The following is a 27,635-nucleotide window of genomic DNA, read 5'->3' as shown; positions in this document are numbered from 1 at the left end:
AGATTCCTATCCATGTTTCATTTGTCAAAATCAGTAGGTATTTAATTTTCATAAAATACATATAGCTAATTTTGGATAATTATATCATCGAAAATCAGCGATATAGAAGAATTACCTACCATCGAGTCCTCCACACATATCGGAAAAAAATTAGAAAACTTCGTTGAGATTTTGTCCGTTTTTCCTAATTTTGCCGGTGTGTATAATATACCTGATTTTTATTCATTCCTGATGCCTTTAAGACAATTTGAAATTATGTGAATCATATCAAAAACAATATCTCGAAAATTGTATGACAATGATCTTTTGTATGATTATTAATTAATGAGTTATACGTTTTTTCATAGTTGAGGAAGATGCTAAGTCAGTTAAGTGAACATGTATTTAGCCGGGGGCGATCATAACATATCAATTTTCAGATGAAGCAATAAATAACGAGCTCATTGTTGAGCTTCAGAGAAACCATAATGACTAACTTGCGAAAGAGTTCTGCTGTACTGTACAGCATAGAGTGAACGGTGTCACACCTTGCGGACAGAGAGCTTTGTATATTCACGTTGCCTAGTTACATCAATACAAATACTTCATTTATCTATCATGCTACACCGACAGCAGATATTAAATCTACTGTCGGTGTAGCATGACAGATAGATGAAGTATTTCTATTGATGTAACTAGGCAGTATTGTGGTTGGTTTTTGAGCTCTTGAACATGTCATACAGAGATATAAGAAGTAAGTTTATTTCCACAAATTTGTAGCTATATCAAGAAATTCAAACAATTCAGCTTTTCAACCACAAACCATTGAGGTGATGGAATCGAAAGAAGAATGATTCATCAATTTACAGATTGAAAACTAATTATTTTCTGGTGCCAATCTTCCAACCCAACCTTTGTGACATGAGTCTGTGGAATGTGCGAATAGAATTCTTGAAAATTGCATTACGTATTACGATTAATGAATTATTTATTCTTATTTTTTTCTATGAAAATACGGACACAACTTGAGAACTGGGTAAAAAATCTTGCTGAATATGATATATATACAATATATAAAGGATGTCCCAATAAGAATTTGACCTGCTCCTAGAACTCAGAAAAGAAGAATTTTAGAAGATCAAAAAATATTAGGTCAAGAATGAATTAACATCATATCTCATGGAAGAGATTTCGAGAGTTTGAAGGTTATTCATGTTCTGTACACAATAGTTAATATTTTCAAAATCGGTTTATTATTCACGAATTTGTGTATCAAATATTAAACATACCGTCGAAAGGTAATGAGAACATACAGTTGAACCGCTCAAACTCAAAAACCTTAGAGTTTTGACGAACCCATAAATGTTTTTCTAGTTCTGTATAAGGGAGAAAAAATTCTTATGACGACGTTTTCCCGAAAAAAAATAACCCCCTACATTCTTTGAATAGGGAGGAGATGTTGGATGTACATAGTTCAGTTAAGAAGTTTTTTCATTTCATCTGCGATGTTCAGAGAAAAGAAAAAACTTCTCAACCCAACCACATCCAACATCTCCTCGCTATTCAAATAATATTGCCACCTCAGGTGGTTTTTTTCGGAACAATGTCGTCATAGAAATTCTTTCTCCCTAATACAGAACTTGAAAATTATTTTGGATTCTTAGAAACTCTTAGGTCTCTTGACGGTGAGTCCAATATTACATTATTTCGTGAATAATGAACCGATTTTGAAAATGTTAACTGGGTTGTGTACAGGGGCGGATCCAGGTGATGTCTGAGGGGGGGGCCATAAAAAGTCACGGCTCATATCGATTAGCAAAATAGCGGAATTTTTTGTTGGTGCCTACTGGGTCAAGTATTTTTTTTAAAGAAAGATGTATTTCAGTAATTCATTTCATATTCAGTTCCCAAAATTGTTGTAGTACAAAAACAAGTTCAAACAATTTCATGAATACATGTAGATTTATTTCATGAGAAAACTCAGGTACAAGAAAATATGAGGTATGGAAAAAAATCATTATTTTTACATAAAATCAATACTTCAATTACCACAGTCACAATTATGTTTTGTTCTATAACTTGTTGTCATTTTGAAGGTTTTTTGTATGCCTCTCTCATAGAAACCCTTCTCGCTATTGGCAAAAAAAATGAAGACAGTCTAATTTCACAAGCCTCTGTTGAAACGAATTTTTCACCAGCAAAATTGTTCGCCGTGGACAGCAAGAGATGCACTTGGGGCTAGTTCCGGATGCATAAGTGGATGCATAAGAACCTCTGGCGAGTCACTATCGATGTGATTGGACTTACGTTGTCTCCATGGAACACAATTTCTATCCTATTGGTCGCTTATGGGCAATTGCTTCCTTTAGAAGGTCCAAATGTTGACAGTACAGTTCCGAATCAACATTTGTGCCTTAGGGGAGCAGCTTGTAGATAATTCCCTTCCAATCACTCTAAATACACAGCAAAACCTTCCTGACCGTTTCCGATGGCTCACCGCTTTTTTACCACGATTGTTTTCGCTTGACGGTGTTGTGAGTCGTCCACTTTTCATCACCAGCCACCAACCTTTTCAAAAACGGGGTGATTTTGTTGCGATTCGCAGATGGAAATTCGGTCTAAGAAGTTTTTTGCGGTAACTCATGTGGTACCCATACATCTAGCTTCTTCTTGAGACCAGCCTTATGCAAATGGTTCTAAACGGTTTTTTGTTCAATCTTCAACTCTTGAGCAATGGAAACAGGACTCGATAATGTCCATGATTTTGTCGATCTTTTCGACAATTGGTCTCAAGTGCGTGATGCATCTTTGACATAGAAATTACCAGAATGGAATCGACGAAACCAAAATTGCGCGTGATTGTATATTACAGTATCAAAACCATAACCATTATTTAAATTTTCAGCCGCTTGGCTTGCATTTTCGACTTTATCGAAGAAAAACTCAAATATAACGTATTTTTTCTTTAACGCGCGCTCAAACTAAACGATGTAAACTAATCACAAAACTGTCGAAAAAGATTATGTAGTACGAAATCTCATCTTTCTAACGCCATTTAGTGGAACCCAATCGGACCTATAAAACACGAAATGCAGATAACTAAAGCTATCTATTGGAAAAAAAATTAAAAATTAAATGATTGAATAGTCTTCGGTAATTCAGGATACACTTTTATATTTATAAGGTCCGCGAGGAGGGGCCATGGCCCCCATGGCCCCCCCCTGGATCCGCCCCTGGTTGTGTACAGTACATAAATAAATTTCATACTTACCAACACTGGATACCTCTTCCCCATGAAAAAATGTTGGGGGTTGATGTCATTTTCATGGAGAGGGTTTTTTTCAGAACAAATTCATGTTGGAAATTAGTCCTCCTCAAAACAGAAGTTGTCCTGTATTTTGAATATCAAATTTCTTCGTTAGTGAGTTGTTGGGGGGGTCAAATTCTTTTTGGTAGACCCTGTATATACCTATAAATAGATATAATATTGGTCTGTAAAGTTTACCGTCACAAAACAACCAGACAAGATAAAGAAATTGAATAACCTCTTTATGGCTATTCAATTGTTTTGATGGACACAATCTTTTTCACAGACTTCTTGGAAATGAACAGGGCGTTAGGTTTTCACAGCCTCATTTCTGTGGAAAGTTTTCGATTTTCTAATTTTCCGCTTGTTGCTGAGTTACTTGTTTGGCTAGTGAAACGATTCGATGCAGATGTGAATATTCCACTCCAGATAAGTACAGAAGACGAAAGGGTTCAATTGATAAGGAATGCTGCTCAATTTATGGTGAGTTGAAATATTGTTTTCATGACTTACTTCAACTACTGCACGTTTCATACGAAATTTTTCATTCTGATTTAGTGATTTTTTGCCAAACTATTCAAATATGATGTAAACATTGAAGGAATAGTGTTAACATCAGATAAATATGATACAAATTAATTTTTTATCATAAATATAATTCGGAGTTCATAAACCATAAGAAATTATTCATGAGAAAGAATAGGTACCCACAAAAGTAAGATTATAATCGAATCATCTAAATCGATAACAACATGTTTTTTAAATTATTCTAGTCTTAAAATGAGATGCGTCAAGTTGGTGATCCACTCCTAGAATTTTGATATCATATTGTTCTGGTTATTTTGTGCCAATTTTTGCCGTATAAAAAAATTTTTGTGCCCATTCAGTTTTCGGGATATTTCGAGTTTTCCCTGTGAGTCACTTACTTGTCGGATGGAAATTCTCTTCTTTAGATAAATTACGCTCATTTCGTGGCGTATGGTATGGATTTTATGCCCCTACAGTTTTCGAAATATTTTTAATTATTCCAGTGAGATGGATAAATGTAGCACAATTCATCGACGAACATTGATTATAAAATTATGCTTCGGATAAATCTGCATTTGCTCAACTACATATGCTAATGGGTATAAAGATGCATTATTTGTGTTTCAAATGAGATAATTTTGGTTTGCAGTGCATATTTACTAATTTTCTGTTTTATCTGCATATTTTCAAGATAAAATTTGTTGTCAAACAAATATAGGGAGTTGTTTTTCGAGGTATATAACTTTAAGTTGGCATTACTGTTCAAGATGGCGACCGATTTAACAGCTGTCAAGTGATTTATTCTCAGTTTGGTTTGGCAATTCATCATGAATAGACTCACGCCTAAACAACGGTTGCAAATGGTGCAATATTTCGAAAATAATGGTTCTGTGTAGAATACGTATCGCGCACTACGTCCATTTTATCGTCGACAAAATCGTCCATCAGAGCAGTTAATTCGATTAACCATGGAACGTTTTCGCACCACGTTTACTCTTCGGTTTACTCTTATTGATAACTCGCAACCCCAGAGACGCCGTACGGTGCGTACAGAAGAAGCTATTGCTGCTGTAGAGCGTAGCATTGAGAAAGACCCGAATGAGTCTATCCGCCATCAAGCACAGGAATTGGATCTGTGTCCATCCACTTTATGGAAGATTTTGCGGAAGGATCTTGGTTTGCGTACTTACAAAATCCAACTCGTGCAAGAATTGAAGCCAAACGATCATCAAGTAAGGCGTAGATTCGTCGAAAGGGCCCAAAATGAGATTGCCGTTGTTCCCGATTTTCATAAACGAATTTTGTTTAGCGACGAAGCGCACTTCTAGTTGAATGATTACGTCAACAAACAAAACTGCCGCATTTGGAGTGAAGCTAATCCTCAAGTGTATGTCGAAACACCGTTACATCCAGAAAAACTGACTGTTTGGTGCGCTTTATGGGCTGGTGGAATCATTCGTCCGTACTTCTTCAGAAACGATGATAGCCAGAACGTTACAGTCAATGGTGATCGGTATAGAGCCATGATCACTAAATGTATCATTCCTGAATTGAACAACCATGATGTCCAGGAGCTGTGGTTCCAACAAGACGACGCAACATGTCACACAGCTCGTGTCACAATCGATTTATTGAAAGACACGTTTGGTGACCGCCTAATTTCACGTTTTGGACCTGTGAATTGGCCTCCAAGATCTTGTGATTAACACCGCTAGACTTCTTTCTGTGGGGCTATGTAAAGTCATTGTTCTATGCGGATAAGCCACAAACCCTTGACCCTTATTTCTGTAGTTCACTGAATTTTTATTGAAAATAATGGAATATTTCCATAAATATCGTTTAGTGATTTTGTCATTGGAAAATGTGGGTTGGCAGAATAGTTTTCTGTATCACAAATTAGACAGTTGATGAATAAACCGTGGCAGGAGAGTTTCGAGTCCAACATATTATAATATAATATGAGGATGAAATCTGTGAGAATCGGCGACATTCCCACACGATCTTCTTCTACAAAATTTGGCACAGAATAGATAAATTATTTTTACTTTTGATGACACTGAATAAAAGCTTGTCCTTCAAAAGTTTTTTCATTTATTTTTATTTATTTCATTTCTATAGTCCTACTATTCCAAACTGTATTGTTTCATTGCTTCACATCCAGTAGCTCAAAGGTTATCGAGGTAACGGTCATACCAATTACCATTTGAAAATTTCATACAGTGCGTTGGTCAGATAACATCAAGTTAGTGCACGTGATATATCACATGAACCAAGTTCACTATGCGGATAATATGCAATACCCGTACTTTGACATTATCCACCTTAAAACCCAATTCACCACAATTTGAGGATTACGATACATAGTGTTTATATAGAGGGACGAACAGGTACCTCAAATTTATTCATTGACTGTGGAGGTTAAGTGTGTTAAAATGCAATTGCAACCCAAAAAGAGGTGAATTAACAGAATAATCAGATGAATTTTATTAAAATTTGCCAAGACTTCCAATGACTTCCCATAAAATATGTACCCATCCTTGGTACAGGAAGACTCGTCGCTCCAAATGAACTTATGAAAAAAATCTGGATCTGCATGATGTTTTCGAAAAAATTTGCCGGCAAAATTGAATTTCGTTGAGGTGAATAATTATGCGAGTAATATTTTTGCAAGTTAACAATTGCCATTGTTCACTAAGTAATGCAACAACAAAGATTTCTTAACTGAATTGTCAAACTTGATTTTGTCAGAAACGTACCCATTTGGATAACATAGCCATATCTTTTTTCTTTGAATAACAAATGACTTGTGTGGTAGCTTTTTGAAATCACTATGAAATAGAAAATTTATTGGTGTAATGTGCAGCAGTAGCTCGGTACATTTTTTTTCCACTACGATGGGCTAAACTTAATGAACAAAATAATCCACGACTTTAAAATGTTCGGAGTATGTTTTAATGTAAACGTTGAAATCATTCTTCAGCAATATTTTACTGAAAAAATTAACCAAAATGATGTAAAATTGTACCAACCGTAAGGGCAAAACTATTGAAAGGGGCAAAAATTCATTATTTTCCAAAAAAAAAGTATCTCGAAAACTGTAAGACTTTCATAATGGGAATTTTATCATAGCAAGTTGGTTATCCTTTGATCTACATTCTCCCTCGGTTTGACGTGGTCTTTACGGGACACCCTGTATATCATGCGCAATAGAGACGAGAGCTGATATGAGTAAGGCGGAAGCAATTCTGAGAACTGCCGAGATGAGAATACTTAGAAGAATATCAGGATGTACACTATGCAGAATTCTGATTCAGACGTAGTTTTTACCTCAGCATTATTTCTAATAACTTCGGAGATAAAGGAGGGGTCCGAAAAGTATCAATTTCCAAAATCACCCTGTATCTCTTGAACTGGAACAGTTATGCAAAATCTGATTAGACAAACTTGAGTTTCACGAAAAAGTAGGATAGGAACGTGAAAACCGCAAGGCTCTATCTTAAATAACAAGCGAGAAACCTGGCTGTCTCACCCAAAATGGGATGCACTGTACATTGGGAGATCCTATTCATAATTCGGCAATACGCGGGGAACAAGGAGTGTGCGATATGTATAGCAAATATATTACAATGGAGATGGAAGCACAGAACAGCTTGAAACGAAACACGTGGGCAGAATGACGCATAACAATTTGGCGAAAATTGCACGTGATGGAATCCCTGAACCCAGGAGGATTTTGGGTAGACCAACTAAAAGATGGAAAGAGCCCTGGATTTCAACATCTTATGAGATGCCTGACGAATGGTTGAGTTTGAAAAAACACACTGAGAGCCCACAAGAAGAGGAAGAAGAAGTATCGTTTTCCTGCCACCCTTTGAACAGTCGTGGTTATTTGGATTTCTGGATGAATAGCTCCTCATTGCTGCTAAACGCTGCAAATATAAATATTAGAGGAATACTTTTTGAACATGATGGCGCTCCAACTAATGAAATTGTTCTTGAATAATGCGTTTCACTAGCTTAACAGAGAAGAGACTATAATTGTGTATGTATGTATGTCTTTTTGTAAGCCTCTTGCTGCAGTAAGTCTGTGTGAAGGAAATCGTAGTAGAGAACATCTAAATTGAAAGAATAACACAGAGTTCAATGAACTGAGAAATTAACCATATAGGATCAGAAAAGCTCAATGAAGAGAGAGGGGAAATATTTGAGAACAAAACCTAAAAAAAACATTCTTTTGAAATTTTTGATCTTTTTTTCAGTAGTTTGACATACATACCCAGAAAATTTTTTGTAATGAATTCGTTAACACTCTTAGCAGCACATCTCATCATTTGATTTACCATTCAGTGAGTATTCAATTTATGAAGCACTGATGACGGATATCGTGAGTTCACTCAACAGCTCATTTTGAATTCAGAAAAGTTGCATCTCAATATTCAGGACATTAACTGTGCTCAATAATTTTTGGTGTTATTAAATTGCAAGAAAATAAAAGGACTAATTTATATTTCATGTGAAGGATGTTTTATCAAAGTCGAAATCCTAGATTACACTATTTTAGTATGGTTTCCATAAACAGTTTGATGGCGTAGGATGAGGATAACAAAATTAAAAACAATTCGCTCAAAAGTCACCCGGTATCTGAGAAACGAATAACCTTAGCTCATAATATATAGTTGTTGTTTCTGGCTCTCGTGGGCCATGGCTACAATCTATTCATTATGACACTAAATGTACAGTTATTCGCGGATCAACCTGTAGAAATCAATTTCAAATTTGCATGAGCTCATCGACGTAGTAAAAAAAAGAAACCGCCATAAAAACATATCAGGTTTGCCACCTGCTCACGAAAGATTTCGGCAGATCACTTCACATTTAGGTTATTATTCTTGAATATACCTATTTTGGTCCATGAGATCGACAAAATGAAAAAAATTTAAATCTCATTTCGAAATCAATGACCATCCCAATCACGAAATCTGAGGAAACTCCTTTTGCCAAATAATGACATTACAATGAACCAGTCGACTACTGAAGGATGAAATGTTGGCAATAATGAACATTCGCTTGGCTATCTGTTCAAGATGTTTTTTCAACCACATATCGAAAGAGTGTTGCTTTCAATAAACATCAAATTCGAATTTTTTGTCAGTCACGATTTGGTGATATATTTATCATTCTTGCTCTTATTCAGACGTTGTTTATTCGTTGCGTAGTTATATAGTAGATTAACTCAACAGATAATTCAAACTCACTCAAAATTAAAATCAAATCATATCGTTTGAAATAGTGTTCAACAAAATTAATCAAATCCACTTGTGACTTTGGGGTTTTGAGACAAATTAATTTATATTGAGCTTATATCAAGTGAGGCAACGTTTAGCAAAATTTTTCATCTGCATCTTCAGGTTTGAAAGCAATATAACAAATTTTTCTTAGTACCTGAATTATCTCTATAAATATGATAATTTGATGAGATAGGAATTTCTAGATCTTCTATACATCTTTTTATGCTTCAGGATAACGCTGCAATAATTCACATGATCGAGAAAGGGTATTTTTGGGTAATTTTTTGAAGGAAGAAAATAATGTTCTCAAAAAGGTTCATAATGAGACTCAGCAAGATGTTTTAGGATAAAGTGGGGAACAATTGTGATCAGTATTGATATATTGTATCGGATATCCCAAATTCGTTGTCTAGTGAGGGGATCTCATATTCCCTTGAAGTTAGAAAAAAATGAATAGCACATTTTCGGGCTCGATTTTCGATGGAATTGATTTAGTGAAAACATAACTTCAAATATTCAACGTTATTAAAGCTTAAAGAGGAAATTGGAAAATGGCGTGTAATGAAAAGTTCTCATAACTTCTTTTTCATTGGAGCTAACAACATGAATCAAAAACGTTTTACAAAAAAATAGCCCTCCACAGGCACTTTTCTCAGTAGAATCCATCGGTGTAATCATTTGTTCTTTATTGACACTAGTTTTGACGTTAAAATTCAAACTTGAGGTTTTTTAAAAATATATAACATGATATATAAATTATCAAAAGTTTCAGTTTTACACGAGAAAACAGCGCAATAAGTGGAAAAATATTCAAAGCTCCATAATCTCGGAAACTGTCCATTTTTCAGTTTTGTAACATAAATCCTTTTTTATCAGTCTACCAACATAACAGAAATTCAGCAAAATTCACGGAGAGCCATTTCCCATAAAAAATGTGCGGGGTCCTTTACCTTTTAAGATCGACAATTCTAATAAATTTTTCAATTATGTTTCATTGAAAAGCAGATATACAGATTTTTACTGTTAATATTATTTATTGATGTTATTCTTTCAGCCCTTTATATTCAACTAATACAGGGTTGGCTTTCGAGAACGAAACGCACGAGATAACACGGAATAAACTCATTTCGAAAAAATGCACCCACATGTGGATTTTTGAATCGAAAGGCACAACTTTTTCGATCAATTTGATATCCATATCATTTCAGCGCAACCCCTAAATTTCGTAAAGGGAAGATGGGTTATGTCATGGAAGGAGCAAAGGGAGGCAGCTGCCATCCCCGGTAGGCAAAAAAATCAATTGTTATTGAATTTTGATGCAGAAATTCATTATAATTCTCAAATAACTATTTCAATAATAAAAATATTGATTCTTGGATTAGGTGATACCTCATTTGAAAGGTCTTGCTCTCCTGAATTCAGAATATACCAGTAAAGTAAAGAATTACCTAAATTTTTCCATTTGATCTATTGGTTTTCGAAATATTCATATTTCATTTTTGAAAAACCCTGGTTTTCACGTCAAGCATGCTGTGTGATCAATTGAATTCAAATTCAAAAATTGTTTTGATGTTGCTCTATACCTGTCATACACCAAACATCAAAATACTGTTAGTTTTTCCCATTACCAATGAAGGTATTAGAGAGGTTTATGAATTCTCATTTTTATTTGAAACAGTATAAAAGGAAAAAAATCGAAAGGCATGTTTCGAGAACCTTCGATGAAAAACCAACATCGATAATTGCTGAAACACTAAAATATTTTGCTATCGGGCAATTGAATAAATACTGAATCAAATGTTCAAACGGTCCTCTTCCCCCTCGCCCATATACAGAGATTCTGTTCGAATCTGGTCATCACATTTTGTAGCATTATTAGCGTTATTTTTCTAGATTCTCCTATAATTCGTCGCCTCAACTCCTCTAATGGCCAGTTGCACCATTTGCTATTTAAAACCATTGAAAAACTTGGACATCGATCACTTTCTGAACTGAAATGAAGTAATCAATGTTTAAATTTTCAATCAATGTTGGACCATTGAGTCCCCGTGTCCCGGTTAGTTTTCAATTGTCCCGGTCAGTAATTTGACCGTTATGAGATTCATATTTCCCTATTTACAAAATTTGTTTTTATGGAATCTCAACGGAATCCATCATAAATCTGAAATGCTGTTTCCGTTGCTCAAATATTATTTTTCAGAAACAGAAGGATTGAAAATTGAATTATTTAAATTGGACACATTGCCAAATAAATCGTCTCATACAATCACTTTATTTTGTATTGAATCCTTAGTGGACATATTTCCATATAAAATATTTTCGCTGTCAGTGCGGATGACACTAATAGGTACTTACTTCGAAGTAAAATAAGGGCGAGTTTTTTTAATTAAAAGAAATTTTTCCGAAGTCAACGAAACTATCGGTTGTACAGCGCATAGACTTCACAATACTGCTTCCACTTCTGCCGATATGATGTCCATTTCGGTGCAGTCTATTGGTCTTAAAATTTTCAAATATTTTTCGATATTTTCTGTAAGGGTCGAACGATGAAAGGTTTTCGTGAGTAGGCAGAAACAACTTACAGCAATGTTTTAATAATTATTTCAGTGGATATGTCCGAATAAATATCATTTCATTGGGGAATGTGTTATAATTCAACGTGCAAAAAAGTCAATAATCCTAGAAAACCTGGATTATTATTAAATGAATACCTCTCAAATGAGGTTTTAATTTTTGTGTGGTATTTTAAACTATTTCTGTTCCTCTTGTCCCGGTCGATGTTCCAACATTTATGGCAGATTCTAGCTGCGTAGCGTAGGTTTTGCTCTTCAGATGGCTTCAGAGAAATAATTGAGCATTGAAATTTTCGTACAAACTATAAAACGCACCTCATCAAATAAATCTGCGACGCTCGTATACGTTATTTTAAAAATTAAAAAAATCAATTCCAGTCTTTTTGTCAAGAATGAACTATTTCTACCTTAATCGTTTATAAAAGTAATAAACAGTAATAATTATGTTGTCTAGTATTTGACAATTAACATAATTATCAAAGGTACTAGCACGACTGCTTCAGATTTTATTGATATTTATTTCCACGAAAACTTGTTTATTTGGAAAAATATGAAAACAAAGCGATTGATCAAATCACGAGTCTTTAAGGACGAGTGTTTTTATAATCCCCAATGATTGGCTGAAATAATTCATTGTTATTAATTGAAATCACCAAAATGTAAGATTTTCACATGTGAATAAAAAATAGTTGTTTTGCCAATAAGTGAGGAAAGAGATACTTTCCCGCGGAAGTTCGGTCAAACAGTTGAGAGCGGAACAGACACTTTCCGCAAGATTTAGGAACAACATTTTGTCTTCATTCGATGGGAATAAATTAAAACTCAAAAGATTTGATTATTCACATACACATCCTTGACGTCAATTGGGCGTTCGGTGCATAAAGACTTGACAGAATATAATTTATTCTTTGATATTTGCGTCCGGAAAAATCCACTGCTAATTATTTCCCGCACGCATATGAGGAAAAGTTATATGGCATGTGTTTTTCCCGCAATGTGTGGGAAAATATCTTTTTGTTACTTCAAATGCTTGTGGAAAAAGAGTTGAAAGCGCACGCTTGTAGAAAGAATAATCATCGTAATCACAGAATCAATAGGTGAAGATTTTCTTGATTCACATAGCATGCTTGACGGAATGACCAGTACTATATGAAATTCAAATTCGAATATCTCGTAGGCGAAGAAAAAAAATTGATATGCTGAACTCAGGATAGATGACTTTTCAAGGTATCACTGACCCCATCTTCCTTATGCAAAATTTAGGGCTTGGTGTTCTAGAACTAAGGGTTGAAGCGATATAGTTCTGAATTTGATCTTAAAAGTTATTCCTCTCGAATTAAAAATCGATGTGTCCCAGTTTTTCTTCGAAATATATTCATTTGAAGAAACTAATGTGTAGACAAACAATTGTTATTCACATAATAAATTATAGGAAGTAAGAGAAACTTGTAATGATTATCAAGTAATGGAAACATACCGCAAATGAATATTCATTTAATCAATTATTTTTATGGGAGATATTTATATGCACTGCTTACACTTGTTATTTAATTACACTTCTATCCTCCTGAAAGATTCCGTCCTAAAACATTAGTAAAAGTTAGAGAAAATAATCTCCTCAGAATCTAGGAACTGGTTCTGATAAGATTCACCATTTTTTAATTTTCAGTAATCATCTGAAGAATTCTCCTGGTTCTCAATAATTCTAATGAAAATATTTTACTTCGGGGACACTTCCTTCTCCAAGTTCGAAAATTACATACTCTTGTGTCGAACTGATAGGTTTTTATTTTTTATAGAAACGTTATTTATTATCCCTTCATTGTTATATCTCAAATGAAACTTAAAAATGAAGGAACACTGATGTCAGAAGCTCTCGTCATTCCTGCGCCTATTGCTACTTTGCGGACTACATATACACCTAATTACAATTATGTGGTCTTCAAGGGAGTAATTGTCTCATGAATGAACAATCGCTCAAAAGCTTTTGAATTCTCGTCGCAGCTTTTCCTATTGTTTATGTCGATATTCAGCATAATTTTTTTATGGTTGTGACTTCACTATTTTCAAAAAAATTTTGTACGATGCTCGTAACTGTTATTTTATGCATACTTCAGTATATTTTTCTGATATTCTGCTTGAATATTCTGCAGTTCTAATGATGCTATCCACATGCAATTTAAACATTGTTATTCCTCCTCAATTTGTAATGAGTGCAATCAGGAGCCCAACACATCACCATCTTCGTTTGAATGAAGATATTTAAAAGAAATATATATTTATCGTTCCAATGTGCTACTGTGGTAAATAACAAAACATGTTTATCTACCATAGCTAAAAATAAAACACATTTTGAGGTTATGTTCAAACTAATAAACACGGCTTTTCACAAAATCTGGTGAATGATATAGGATTCAAACTTATTGGTATTAATCTTGTTCCTTCTGTCTATCAATTAATATTAAAATCGGTCCTGAAATAATCTTATTTATGGAAATGAGTCAACTTCTTCAATAGCTCTGTACTAATTTGAACGACAATTTGTTTGATTGGATATTGGAACACTGACAAGAGAACTAAAATGGCGGCGTGACGTCATCACTAATAGAGCGCATTACAGAAATATTGGCTATTCCTTTTTTTTCTTCTTTTAGAATATTCTATGGTTCTTACTGTCATCAGCTCGATATGCATGTTACGTAAATTGATTATTCTATATCAACATCCAAATTTTCAACTCCATTGGTTATGAGGTCATAGAAATATTGGGTAATTTTTTCCGTTATACAAACTTCTTGATTTTTTTTTGTTATGTTATCGAGATTGAATTTTGCACGAGATTTGAAATTGTCCATTTGAATCCAACTGAAATTTTGAAATGAACTGAAAAACAAAATTTCAAACTGCTATAATTACGGAATCACCAATCGAGATTTGCCCAGTAACGAACTTTTGAAGAATTTAATATTCTCGGTCAATGGTATCGTGTTCACGGGAAGGACGGATAGAATCGAGTTTGAGGGCGGATTCATCATCAGTGAGTAGAACCGTCTGAGACCATTTTCGAATAATGTGAAAATTAAGTACTGACATTCTGACCAAATGATGGAGCGATAAATTCGGGAATGAGCGTCCAAAACCAAAATTCATTCATACTGATCCATTTAATTTATTTTTCGGATAATATTTTTCCCTAACATTCTAAGTTTGTTTTCCAGGCTATAAAAGCGAACATAAAGCTTAACACGAAGAGGCTTTATCAAGCAGATGGGTATGCCGTGAAGGAGCTTCTGAAGATAACTTCATTGTTATACGACGCATTGAATGTTGAAATCGAGGAAAAAGAAGATAATTTTAATAGGAGCGACATTGACATGAGAGACTTCGACATAACAGATAAAGTAAGCAATATCAGTTAGTTTTGTGGAATATTTTCGAGGATGTATTTCTATAGAAGCTCTATTAAAAGACTCGAAAATAACTAAACAACCAATAGCGCAACATTTAGATCGATTTTTGAATCTATACATTTTATCGTTTCGAATACGAAAAAAATAAAAAGTTTTGTAAAATTATTTTCATCATTACAATATTTCAGTTCTCGAATGTTTCTCGTTCAAATGAATAAAAAAAAAATTTACACTTTTTTTTATCGCGATCATATTTCCGTTTCTGTCTAATTTTTGTCAGATTTTTTGTTGATCAAATTTTTTCTGCATCAACAACGATCTCTTGAAATTTGAAGATATCATAATTTTTAACAAAAAAACATGTGGAGTTCTTCTATTTCCACAAAATTTTTCAATGCTTCGAAGATGTAATTGTTTGGTGGCAGGATTACTAATAAAACAGTTGCTGAGTTCCTCCCTACTCAAGCAATTTTTCGACGCTCGAAAAATCTTTCATTCTTTCATTTATTCTCAATCAAGAACGTTTTTACAAATGTTGGTTGTGGCAAGATCTCTAACAAAAAAGTTGTTCAGTACGAATATCTTCCAACACACCTCGGAAAAATTTTTCTGTCAAAAAAATTCTCATTGATCTCTTCAAGAAACATCTCACAAGCTTTAATGGTAAAAGGATACCTTATATAACATTTGCTGAGTTTCAACCGGCCCAACACCCTCTGCAGCGATTGGAAAATTGTTTCTGTTGATGAAATTATTATTACCTATCAAGAACGATATCTCAAATTTTATAGACAGCAAATCTACAACAAAAAATTTGCACCTTCCTCCAACGTTAAAAAAATTTCTATTTGTGAAAGTTTCATTATTTTCGATCTAGACCTCCAGCAATATAATAGTGATAATTTTCAAGAAATTACACTCTCTGTTGTAAAACCTCACATTTCACTACAACAAGAACGATCACAAGTTTTGGTGCTATGAGGATCTCTAACAAAGAAGTTGTCGAGTTTCACTCTTCCTCAACGACATTTCGAAAATGTTTTCCTGTTGATGAAGTCTCTCATCACTTTTCATTGAAAGCGAAACTCACAATTTGGTGGTGGTAGGATATCCAACAAAAAGTTTCCGAATTCCACCCTTCCCCAACAATCTGCCAACCCTAAAAATTTCTGTTTATTACATCTTTTATTATTTCCTATCTATAATAACTTCACAGCATTATTAGATGGCAGGAACAAAAGTAAGTTTGAGTTCATGTATATTCTAAAGGCTTTCCAGCCCCTACAAAAATATTTACGAAATCTTCTTTTATTCTTCATCAAGAAACCGAACAAAACATGGTAGAGGTAGGATTTCTAACAGAAAACTTATTAAGTTTCACCTATCATTATTTTCCATCAAAAATATTTGCGCACATTTTGTAGATGGCAGGATCCCCAACACAAAGTTTCACTCTTCCCAACAGGCCTGGAAAAATTATCTGATTCAATCTTTCATTATCCTCTATCAAGCATCAAATTTTATTGCTTCAGGATATGTATAGAAAAATTGATGGATTTATTGCTGAAGTAACTAGGGACTATTTTCAATATGTTCTGGATTGAATGATATGAAATCAGTTAAGTATTCTTCAAAATTGCACTTTAAAGATTAAGTAGAAATGAAATTCCTTGAACACAGCTAGGCCATGCCGTCTCTTTTTTTCTATGATGAGTCAGATTCATTTCCCCAAGAGATATGTGAATAAGATTTATCTAGGCATGTAGTCTATTGTGTAAAATTCAGAGGACAGGAAAGCACTAGCCAATTATGAAACCTTAACGCTTATAAAATTTCACCCGAGTTGAATCTAGAAATATGTTAGGTAAATGAGAAAAAAAACATTTTATTTATGTGACATCTAGAAAAAATCAAGCTGAAATGCAGCAACAACTGAATGACAAATTTCTCTATAACACATGCATGAAAATAACCTTACTTATAAGTGGTATATTGACAAAGGTAATGAGATATTGTTATCTTTATGAAACTGAAAGACTTCGCAGTTTGAACTTGCGTGGTAATAAATTTCTTCACAAATAGTATATCAAGAGAAAATAATTAGGTATAGGCAACTTTCATAAATACAGATATTTCAACGATCCAAAACTTAAAAATCCTCAATAGTCCTCAACTTGATTGCTCTCCTCTCAGGAACTACTCCTTCTATACTTCCCCAATCTTCTCGATTCCAAGTTGGCTGTCCCTTGAAATCTCCAGAGTTGTCGATAATTCAGCAATAATCTCACGAAAACGTGGTGCTCCACCAAGACATTATGAAACAACGACGTTGTACTAACACCCTGTAGATAAGGAGTGCAAATGAGGTTTCGACAGTTAAATTGAAGGGTTTAATCTATATTCCGTAGAAGAGAAATTGATCAATATTAAACACAAGAAATAACGAGGAACTTTACAATACATACCCAGTTGTTCTCGGGCAGTCAATGAGACTTCTTTTCCACTGAGTGGAATTTTTCAGTGAACTTCTACCAAATTTCACCAAGTATAGGTAATAACTGTTAATATCAGATGGTGAGGAGCATTGCAGAAAGTGTACACTACGAAACATACCTGATTGGCGGAAATTCCAAAGATCACCACATGCAATTAGAGCAGCAGAATATTCAAATAAGCTTCCTTCGAGAAAAAAAGTAAACTACCAGTTTCTTCAAAACGGAAAAGGGCTTCGATTGTCAATAATGCACAAAATATGATTGACGAAATAAATCCCACAATGGATGACTCAAAGTCGAAAATTCGAGAAATCGCAAATGATCACCATCAGCTCCTAACCAAAATTTTCACAATCACAGAGTCCCTGGCCCGTAAATTTCTCTCACTCAAATATCTATGATCGACAGTTGACACAGGTAGCGCTAATGCACGCAGTTCGAAATATAAAAAATAACATTAACCTATAAATGATGGAAAATTTCAATACAAACTTTGAGCACGTAACACGAAGTATGATTCATTTTCGAGGGTTTTTATCTCTTATACACACTTCTCAAAAATGTAAGTAGGGCATCTCTTGTCAGTACTCAAATGTTCCCCTTCGTAATTAGGGCACTTGAATGGTTTACTACAAGCCATTATTTCTGGGTGTTTCGGTTGACCACATATGCAAATTCCGATGTTTGTAAATTTCGAAGCTACATGGCCAAACTTTTGACATTTGCAACACTTCATAGGTGGGGGAATATATGGACGTATTTCGACTCTTTCATATATAAGAATGTCTATTTTCTTTGGAAGATTAGGTATATTGAATGTCAATATTTGTCCAGGAGTATCAACTAATATTCCGTTCTTTTTCGTTTTTAGTCTCCTGATATCAACAACTCCTTGATTTTCTAGGCCTTCTTTGATTTCTTCCATTGTTCAGTTGAGTAGATCGACTTTTACTTTGATTCACCTGGGTGTGTGGAGTCACTTCAACATCGAATCCCCCAAATTACTCATTTTCAAATGTTTTCTGGAAAAAATCATAGAGACTATTTCTACAAAACAATCGTTATATTTATCGAAAATTGAGGAATTTGGAGAATTCGGTAGTCCCATATTTATATTTCTTACACGATTAACTTCGCCAGTTGAACCATATAATATGTTCTCAATTTTAATCTTTTCTTTTGATGACCAGATACCGGGGGCTCCCCTCCGTCATCTGGTTCATCCCTCTCCCAGTAGTAGCTGAGAGAGGGGCGGGTGGCGCTGCGATTTCCAAAACTTACCTGGGGTTGCTGAGGCTCTACTATGGGTTGCCACTTGCCATTACTGCAACTTCCCATAGAGTCTTTTTTACCTCGACTGACCAACGAGGTTTCCAAGGCTATCTCCTGCAACATTTTTGTCCCTTTATTGCAGGGACCACACGCTTCTTTAGGTGAAGTACCCAGCTGGGGCCCCAGGCTTGCCACACCCATATCTGTCTTCAACAGACAGAGGTACTCCTTTCTAAGTTTTCAATCCCGAGGTATATTCTTACGATATTTCAATCCCAAGTGAGGTTGTTCTTCATAATGCTCCGATCCTTTGAGGAAATGCACAACTATATTAAAATATGTTAACCTGTATAAACAACTCCCTCTCTGATTTCTAAGCAAGAAATAATACAAAAAATGATTACATGAGAAGGAGTTTCATTGAAATTATTTGACACATAAAAGAATTTCACCAAATCTGAATATGTTTCTATAAGATGGATGACTACTGTTTCAAATTTAATTCATTTTTCCTGGTGGGGTTATTACTTTTTGAATGCAAATATTAATGTGAACACTTACGGAGAATCCCAACACAATTCTCGCTCATAAAGTAAATTTTAAATCTGTAATTCAGCTAGTAATAGCTGAAATCTAAAACAACGTAGGTATCTTTTCTGAAGTCTCAACAGTTATTGAAGATCTTTCAAAAAATTCACTCTGTCCTTTTCTCTAGGTAAACACATACCCCGCAGCCGATTCATCGGTGACCAATCACGTACGATGAATTGACAAATTACCTCTTCTTTGCAAATTTCAGTAGCATAAAATTAATTGAATCATTTAAAATCATTGCAAGTTTTCCTAAGAATTAAGCCTGATTCTTTCGAAATAAAATTTTAATATTACACCGAATAAATCACTTTCAGAACTGAGGAAAGGGGTTCTTTAGGATATAATTTTATATTCATAAGTTCTACAAATTGTATCATTATCACATGTTCGACTTGATATTTATGTTATTGATCATGGCATAATAATAATTCCTCTGTTTTCAATTTGCAGGTTGGAGAATTGAAGTTATCTCGCCAACTCGCCTCAGAAATAACAACAACGGGTGCTTCTTTATTTGAATTACTCGGAAAAGAAGTCGACCTGAGAGTAAGTTATGGACTTGTGTACTGATATCCATTTTTGACTGCTTGACCTCGGAACCGATTGCTATATCTTTTCATCACAGTGTCTGTAATTTTCGAATTTTTAGCCGGAAATCATCTGAAAGGATGGGGTTTGACTCACTCATTACGAATCCTTCCTTAAATTCGGTTTTACCCTACCTTCCGGCGATACCGGAAGAACCTAGGGGTGTAAAAGCTTATCATATTGTTCATAACCATCGAAAATTCTGGAAAAGAATTTGTCATTATTTCGGGTTAATATTTTCCGTGAATAACCATTTCAAGATTAGTAATAAATTTCGAGCACCCTCAGAGATGTAAAGCTATATACAGGGTGTCCCATAAGTGGCACGTCACAGTGACACCGGAGGTAGGTCAGCTAAAGAGGGACCTAACCAGCCTAACATGACCCCAGTAAAAGTTGCATGGTTTTCGAGTTATTACCAAATTACGTTTTTTAGTGAATTTTCACCTTTTTTAAAATTGTCAGGGTCAGAATTCTGCTGGAAAGCTCTCGAAGCTTATTTTTTTTGTTGTAATGAAATCTTAAATAGTTATTTAAGATGACGTGAGTATGATTCTGTCAAAAAGTTATGTGGATTTCCGTAAATTAATGGATAAATCTTGATTTCAATTGCTAGCAGAACGAGAACTTCGACTTTGGACACCTGCTGTGAAAAAAAAATCCGTGAAACAAAACGAGCAAGTAACATCAAAAAATTGGGCATTTTAGACAGATTTAGAAATGGTACAATACACGAATCTTATGCCCATAAAACTAGATATTTTCAACTAGGTTGAAACTAGGAACCCCGCTATCAGGTAATTTTGCCGCTTGCTATGACATTACATTTGATACCGGGCTTTGTTATTATTTGTTAAAGTCACAATAGGGAAAAAGATGGATTAGGGGAAGCGAAAAAGGAATATTATTGAAAAAAAAGGTAAATTGATTAAAAACAGACTTAACTTTCGATTATTTATTTAATTCTTAAATCTAACTTACAGTAAATGTTCAAACTGTTTCCCTCGGACTCTTATGCATAAATGACACCGTTTTATAAAATTACGATTCAATTTTCTTAAACTAATTTTCGATATGGTCCGGGCTGCGTCGAATACGCGTTCACGCAATTCTTCCTCGCTTCTTATTGGTTTTGCATACACTTAGTTTACAATTAGTTTAAGAAAATTGAATCGTAATTTTATAAAACGGTGTCATTTATGCATTAGAGTCCGAGGGAAACAGTTTGAACATTTACTGTAAGTTAGATTTAAGAATTAAATAAATAATCGAAAGTTGAGTCTGTTTTTAATTAATTTACCTTTTTTTCCAATAATATTCCTTTTTCGCTTCCCCTAATCCTTTTTTTTCCCTATTGTGACTTTAACAAATAATAACAAAGCCCGGTATCAAATGTAATGTCATAGCAAGCGGCAAAATTACCTGATAGCGGGATTCCTAGTTTCAACTTAGTTAAGTAGGGCATCGGTAAAATGATGAAAATACCTAGTTTTATGGGCATAAGATTCGTGTATTGTACCATTTCTAAATCTGTCTAAAATGCCAAATTTTTTGATGTTACTTGCTCGTTTTGTTTCAAGGATTTTTTTTTCACAGCAGGTGTCCAAAGTCGAAGTTCTCGTTTTGCTAGCAATTGAAATCAAGATTTATCCATTAAATTACGGAAATCCACATAACTTTTTGACAGAATCATACTCATGTCATCTTAAATAATTATTTAAGATTCCATTACAACAAAAAAAATAAGCTTCGAGAGCTTTCCAGCAGAATTCTGACCCTGACAATGTTAAAAAAGGTGAAAATTCACTAAAAAACGTAATTTGGTAATAACTCGAAAACCATGCAACTTTTACTCGGGTCATGATAGGCTGGTTAGGTCCCTCTTTAGCTGACCTACCTCCGGTGTCACTGTGACGTGCCACTTATGGGACACCCTATATACTTATGTGGTTTCGTTGGGTGCAATTGGAGGATGAACGAGCGCTCAAAGGTTTCACCTCAGTACTTTCCTCATTTATAATATTTATTTCCACGATCGAATAGAATAAAATAAAGTTTATTCAGTAAAAATACAAAATACACTACAGAAAATAAAGCTGTGAGTTATTAACACTGAGATAATAACTGTGTACAGCATTCAAATTATTATTTATTCCCTATTTGACAGCAACAAGAAAACTGAAAAACTAGCAACTATACATAACAAATGATAAATAAATTTCAACTCTAATTGATCCCTGTCTCAGTCGGTATAGGTACGTCTCTTCATCAGTTTTTCCTCGTCTTCATCGGTGACTTTTTTTTCTCGGATCTTTTCCCCCCTTTCGTCTTTAGTGGTGTGTTTTTTTCTCTCCATCGTTTCTCCTTTTCCTTTTCTCTTTTTAAGTGGAATTTATAATTTTATGTATCACAATTCGGTCTTGTTCTATCAGCCATATCTTTAATTCTTTATTGAATTTATTTTCATTATTAATTTCTTTTATTTCTTTTGGTACGATCGGGTATAATCTTGCAGCTATTTATTCACCACATCTCTGTCCTATTCCTTTTTCTGCCCTGGGTCTCTCATAATTTTTGTTGTCGTCTCCAGCTCTCGTAGGGTATTTGTGTCCTTTTTGTGTGATGGAAATTTTATTTTGTTTAATATGTATGATAATCCTTTGAGCAAAAATTTGTCTTATATCTAATACTTTAGCTAAACTGTATATACTGTCACTAGAGAATATAATTTTTTTCCTGTACATTACTTTGATGATATTTTTTTGGAGAACATCTATGGTTCTCTTGTGTGTGTCAAAAACACCTGCCCATCCTATTATACCATACGAAATTAATACCATACGAATATTGATGTAACACGGAAAGTCGAGAATCAACACATGTATAACATGAGTTAAATGTATACAACAAACACTGTTACGAGTTTGAGAAACACTGTGTATAAAATTCAAAAATTGAGATCGAGAAATTCCCGCACAGAATGAAAACAATTATCTTTTAAATTTTCTTTAATCTTTTTTAAATTTTTGAATATTAGGTCCACAGACAGAGGAGTATTTCTAGACAATTCGAAATAAATGATGTTGAAAGTGGTGTCAAGAAAGCTATCGATATAATAAACGAAGACATCAAGGATACAACAGAACTGATTAGCAATATTTCGGCTACTGAAGCCAATTTGGATGCAAAGATAGAGAGGAGGAAGGTTGAGATTGATCGGTATGAGAAGAGATTGCAGACGTTGAAGAAAGTGAGGTTAGCCCAATTATATATTTCTTTTGAGGAAAAGAACTTAAGTTAAAGTTCCTGATAATTGTGAATTTCAAATTTATCACATAACACTCGATAAAATTCACCTCTTCAAATATTAACCGGAATTAACTGAAATTATTCAAATGAATCAACCATTGCCTTTTCAGGGCAAATGTATGTACATTTGTTGAAAAAAGTCGGTTTATTATTATTATTATTACCATGGAAAATATACTCCAACTGTTTCGAACATTTTCTTCATTATCTCTAGGCCAGCTTTTCTTGATGAATTCACAGCTCTCGAGAAGGAATTAGAAGAACTTTTCAGACAATATTCCACAAAGCTGAGAAGCCTGAATCATCTTGAAAATCTCTTCGCTGAAGTAGAGAGAGCACATTATGAGAAACAAATGATGTTGTCTTCGCCTCGAATAGAAACGATTCCCTTTGATGATAAGATGGATCCCGACCACGTTTTCATTGATGACGATATCGAGCAAGAAGACAAATTTCAGAGTAAACAAAAACGACCCCGAGCTGGAACTGGAGGTAATGCATTAATTTTTTTTAAGAAATTTGCTTAACAAGCGTCATGCTTGACCAAGAGTTTGTTATTGTCGGTTATTGAGGCCGATTGATAAGAGCTCAGAACTGCATTTTGATGATTTGTTCTAATAAGGGTTCATCCACTGGTTTATTTTCTTACAATGTTGGGATCATTTTGATAATCATATTAAGAGTTTACCACTAAGATTTTTCATTTTGAATAGTCCACTATCTGGGCAGCTTTCAATTCTGAAGCTGTCATCTTTCGATATTTGACATGTGAGAACTATGCTATTACTAAAAATAATACGACACAAGCTTCAACAACGCACTTAAAAAATTCACAATGAAAATTGCGAAAATATTGCAGTCACAGTAGGGTCATCGTGAACCACCTTGTCAACTGGCAATAATTAAACTAGTGGAAAAATTTGATCTGGACAAAGAAGTGATGTGAAGAATCGAAACCGTTGGCGGAGCTTGAGAACTACTGAGAATATTGTTGCTGTAGTCCGTTATGCTGATGACAACCCAGATTTTTCGGTTCCTCGTCGATCTTCGAAATCGGACTATCCACAAACGACATTACTCAGTATTTTGAATGAAGACTCATGTATTAAGGTTTCAAAAGTTCAGTTAATACAAGGACTCAAGAAATAATCTCAATTTTGCAAGGAAAGTTATGTGTCCGTCTTATATCTCGAAGAGGTAGATGACAATTGGCCACCCAGATCTTGTGATTTAACACCTCTAGACATTTTTCTTTGGAGCCAGGTATAGAATGAGGTCTATGTCAATACTCCACGATCGATTCGAGATCATAAAGATGAAATTCGAGAATATACAGCCGCAAATATGCGAATTGATCATGGAAATTTTCACGAAAAGAATATGATGCTGCAACTGTAGCCTTGGGGGCGATTTGGCTGATGTAATTTTTCGTCGTTAATGGCATAGCTTTTTTTTAGAACACCCATCAATTCCTCTCAAAATATACTCATTGTTTTTTTATAGAAAAATGATACTACTTATCGGAAAACCCTTCAGTTTTTAAAATTACACTTATTTGTACCGTCCATCCTATCCTCTCAAAATGTTCGAGAATTGACAAATTTGTAAGATCTGAGAGTTTTTCTTCCCTCGTAAGGTAATTTCTCATGTATTCGCATATTTGTTCGATTTGTAATTAAAAACCTTCTGAGCAAAAATATCTCAGTCATCAATGAAAATTTTCATGTTTTTCGAATATAAAATACAAAATTGAATGAAAACATATATCTTTCTGTCGACCAGAGGTTTACCTAAGGGCAGAGATCTTTCTTTTTCTTGGAGGAGGTATCCAAAAAAAATTTGTCGATCACAACGTTTACTCATCTGTAATGTGAGAAAAAAGTTTGATAACGAAGTTACAAATTACTGAAAATAATATTTTTTATTACCAATTCGGTAGTTCTTACCTCATACTGGATGTTCCTAAATTAGAGTTACGGAGGAAAATGAGAGATTCCTTTGATTATTTCAGCAATAAAAAGTCCCAAGAAAATAAACCCTCAAACGCTTTGTTTTCGAGATACAGGAAGTTTTTAGCGATGCTTATATCAGTTTATCAAATCTTCGCTACAGAGTGGGTAAATAAGTACCAAAACTTATGATTCATTTATTCATTACAGCTTACTAGCTGGATCTTTATAATTTTGGATTTTCCTGAGTTGTTTGAAATATTTTTCTCGAAATCGATAGCAAAAACGATAAAATTTTAGCAAACTAAAAGTGCAGTATTGGACCAAAGTTTCTTTTCACATTTTTTAAGCTATCAGCGGTACACCAAAAAAGAATTTCGAAGCAAAAAATCAGGCTCTCTTCCAGGAAAATATATCACCCTGTGGATTTGCATTCAAAATTAGCATATGACATGATGAAAACTTTGATCTGGAATATCTAAGGTCTATTCAAATTAATTAATTTGAAAAACTTAGTTCAATTCATTGATTAGAGGATAGAAATTTTATGACGAAAATTATTCAAAAAACCGAAAACAACAGGTAAGTGTATACCGATGACGAATGCAAAAATCACAGATGGCAAATAAGAGGCCGAGGAAGCGGATAGATAAAGGAAAATAATAAACCTCGGACATAGACGTGCCCTTGTGCAATAAAAGTACTCATCTTGAAAGCATAAACCGTAAAAGGGTCCGATTTTTCACTGCCCTGTTGACTTCGAAGAAAAGTAAAATGATTATTAGTTCATTTTATGGAAAAATTTTAGTTGTTCGTCTTTGCGAGAATTCGTGATTTGATAAGTAATTTGGAAATCTTGGGGGGGGGGTATTCACCCCTAGTACCCCTCCCCATTTCTAAGCCCTTGGGTTTACCTCAGATTATAAGAGCTGTTTTATATGGTATCGATATACTATATGTGACCGGAATTGTTGGTTGCATTTTGAAGAATTAAGAAAGCTTTCTTTCTGTTTGGTATCTTTATAATTGTTCGGGAGTAATAAATGACTCACATATTTTCAAAAATATTCCTGGTTAAAACCAAACGGGCTAATATTAATATATTAGCTGATACATTTTTGACATCGTTGTCGATGTGAAAGATGTATTAGCAAAATTAATATAAAAGATATATGTGATATTCATCCAAGCTTATTACCTTCAAAAGGGGAAATTTTTTTTAACATTTCAACCCGATCATTGATGCAAAACTGTTATGTGCCTAGGCCCTAGGGCCTAGGATGGAGAAAACTATTGTACAAAGATCTTTTCTCTTCCTTGCGCCAAGGTCATTCAATATGATACCCACGGACTTGAAAGCCATCCGTAACCCAAACTATTTCATAAATAAGATAAAGAGGTGGATCTTTTCGCAGCATCGTTTCTTCATTTCGAATATGATCGATATAAAGAATGCTTCTTTGACCTGAATGTGCGTATGTCTATATATTTTTATATTTGTTCTTATGTGATAAGTGAGGAGGTAAAGCTCATACAAGCTTCGGGACAAAGTTTAATTTTTTGTTGAGATTATTATCATACCACAAACAAGAATTTCCTTTAGTGATAAAAATTGAGAATTGTGTTACTTTAAGTTATGTTCTGTTTCAATGGTGCATTTTTTCCCTATTTTTGTCCAAGTTGATGTTGATAATGAAAAATTGTTTTTTATATCTAATTAATTTGTATCTGAAGGCATAGAATAAAGGTTATTTATTTATTTAACATGTCATACATAATTCAATAGATTTTCTAATCGCGTTCTGAAATAGCCGAAGCTATATCAGAGCTCCCCAATAGTTTTTCTAGAATTAAGCCAAAAATTATCGTAATGCAAAATTCATCCTTTCTCACATTATATGGCAATAGCACCAATTAATTCGCCGGCAAAATTATAAGAATGAAAAATTGTTCGATTCGAGATTGTCGAGCAATAACTTTCTTATATATAATGTTACGCGTTAACTGATGTTTTATTATTTTTAGGCAGAATTAGAAACGATAAGCCGAAAGCATTTGGTGAAATGCAACCTCCAAGATCAAGGAGTGCATCATCACTGGATCTCAGTACTGACTCTGAATCTGAAGAACTGTTTCTAGATAAGGACGAGCCTGAGTTGATGAATTCTGAAGATGAATCGCTGGCCTTTGAGGTTTCAGCGATGGAAAAAAAGGCTCCTTCGAGAATAATGACAGGAAATAAGGCACCACTTCAAACAAATAGTGATGATGATTTTTGAATATGTTGCCAGTTATGTGGATTGTTAATTCTTAATTAATAAATATAAAATCTCATTGGTCATT

General features: G+C 34.2%; 1 protein-coding gene across 1 annotated transcript; it reads left to right on the top strand.

Moving 5' to 3' along the window:
• The first annotated feature begins 585 nt into the window (after positions 1-585).
• On the top strand, positions 586-27,626 carry LOC123682795 (clusterin-associated protein 1 homolog). Its single transcript, XM_045621580.1, has 7 exons — positions 586-733; positions 3,573-3,769; positions 14,894-15,076; positions 19,897-19,992; positions 23,072-23,289; positions 23,558-23,835; positions 27,318-27,626. The coding sequence occupies exons 1-7, from the start codon at positions 712-714 to the stop codon at positions 27,569-27,571; spliced, it is 1,248 nt and encodes a 415-aa protein (XP_045477536.1). The 5' UTR covers positions 586-711; the 3' UTR covers positions 27,572-27,626.
• Positions 27,627-27,635: the final 9 nt, after the last annotated feature.

This window comes from Harmonia axyridis, chromosome 6, assembly GCF_914767665.1.
Source record: "Harmonia axyridis chromosome 6, icHarAxyr1.1, whole genome shotgun sequence".
Classification (NCBI taxonomy): domain Eukaryota; kingdom Metazoa; phylum Arthropoda; class Insecta; order Coleoptera; family Coccinellidae; genus Harmonia; species Harmonia axyridis.
Note: the sequence above shows the minus strand (reverse complement) of the source record. Positions and strands in the feature narration are given on the sequence as shown.

Coding starts and splice junctions, on each gene's coding strand:
- LOC123682795 (XM_045621580.1), top strand. CDS start 712: ATGTCATACAGAGATATAAGAA. Junction 15,077..19,896: donor ACTTCGACATAACAGATAAA/GTAAGCAATATC, acceptor TTCAATTTGCAG/GTTGGAGAATTGAAGTTATC. Junction 23,836..27,317: donor ACCCCGAGCTGGAACTGGAG/GTAATGCATTAA, acceptor TATTATTTTTAG/GCAGAATTAGAAACGATAAG.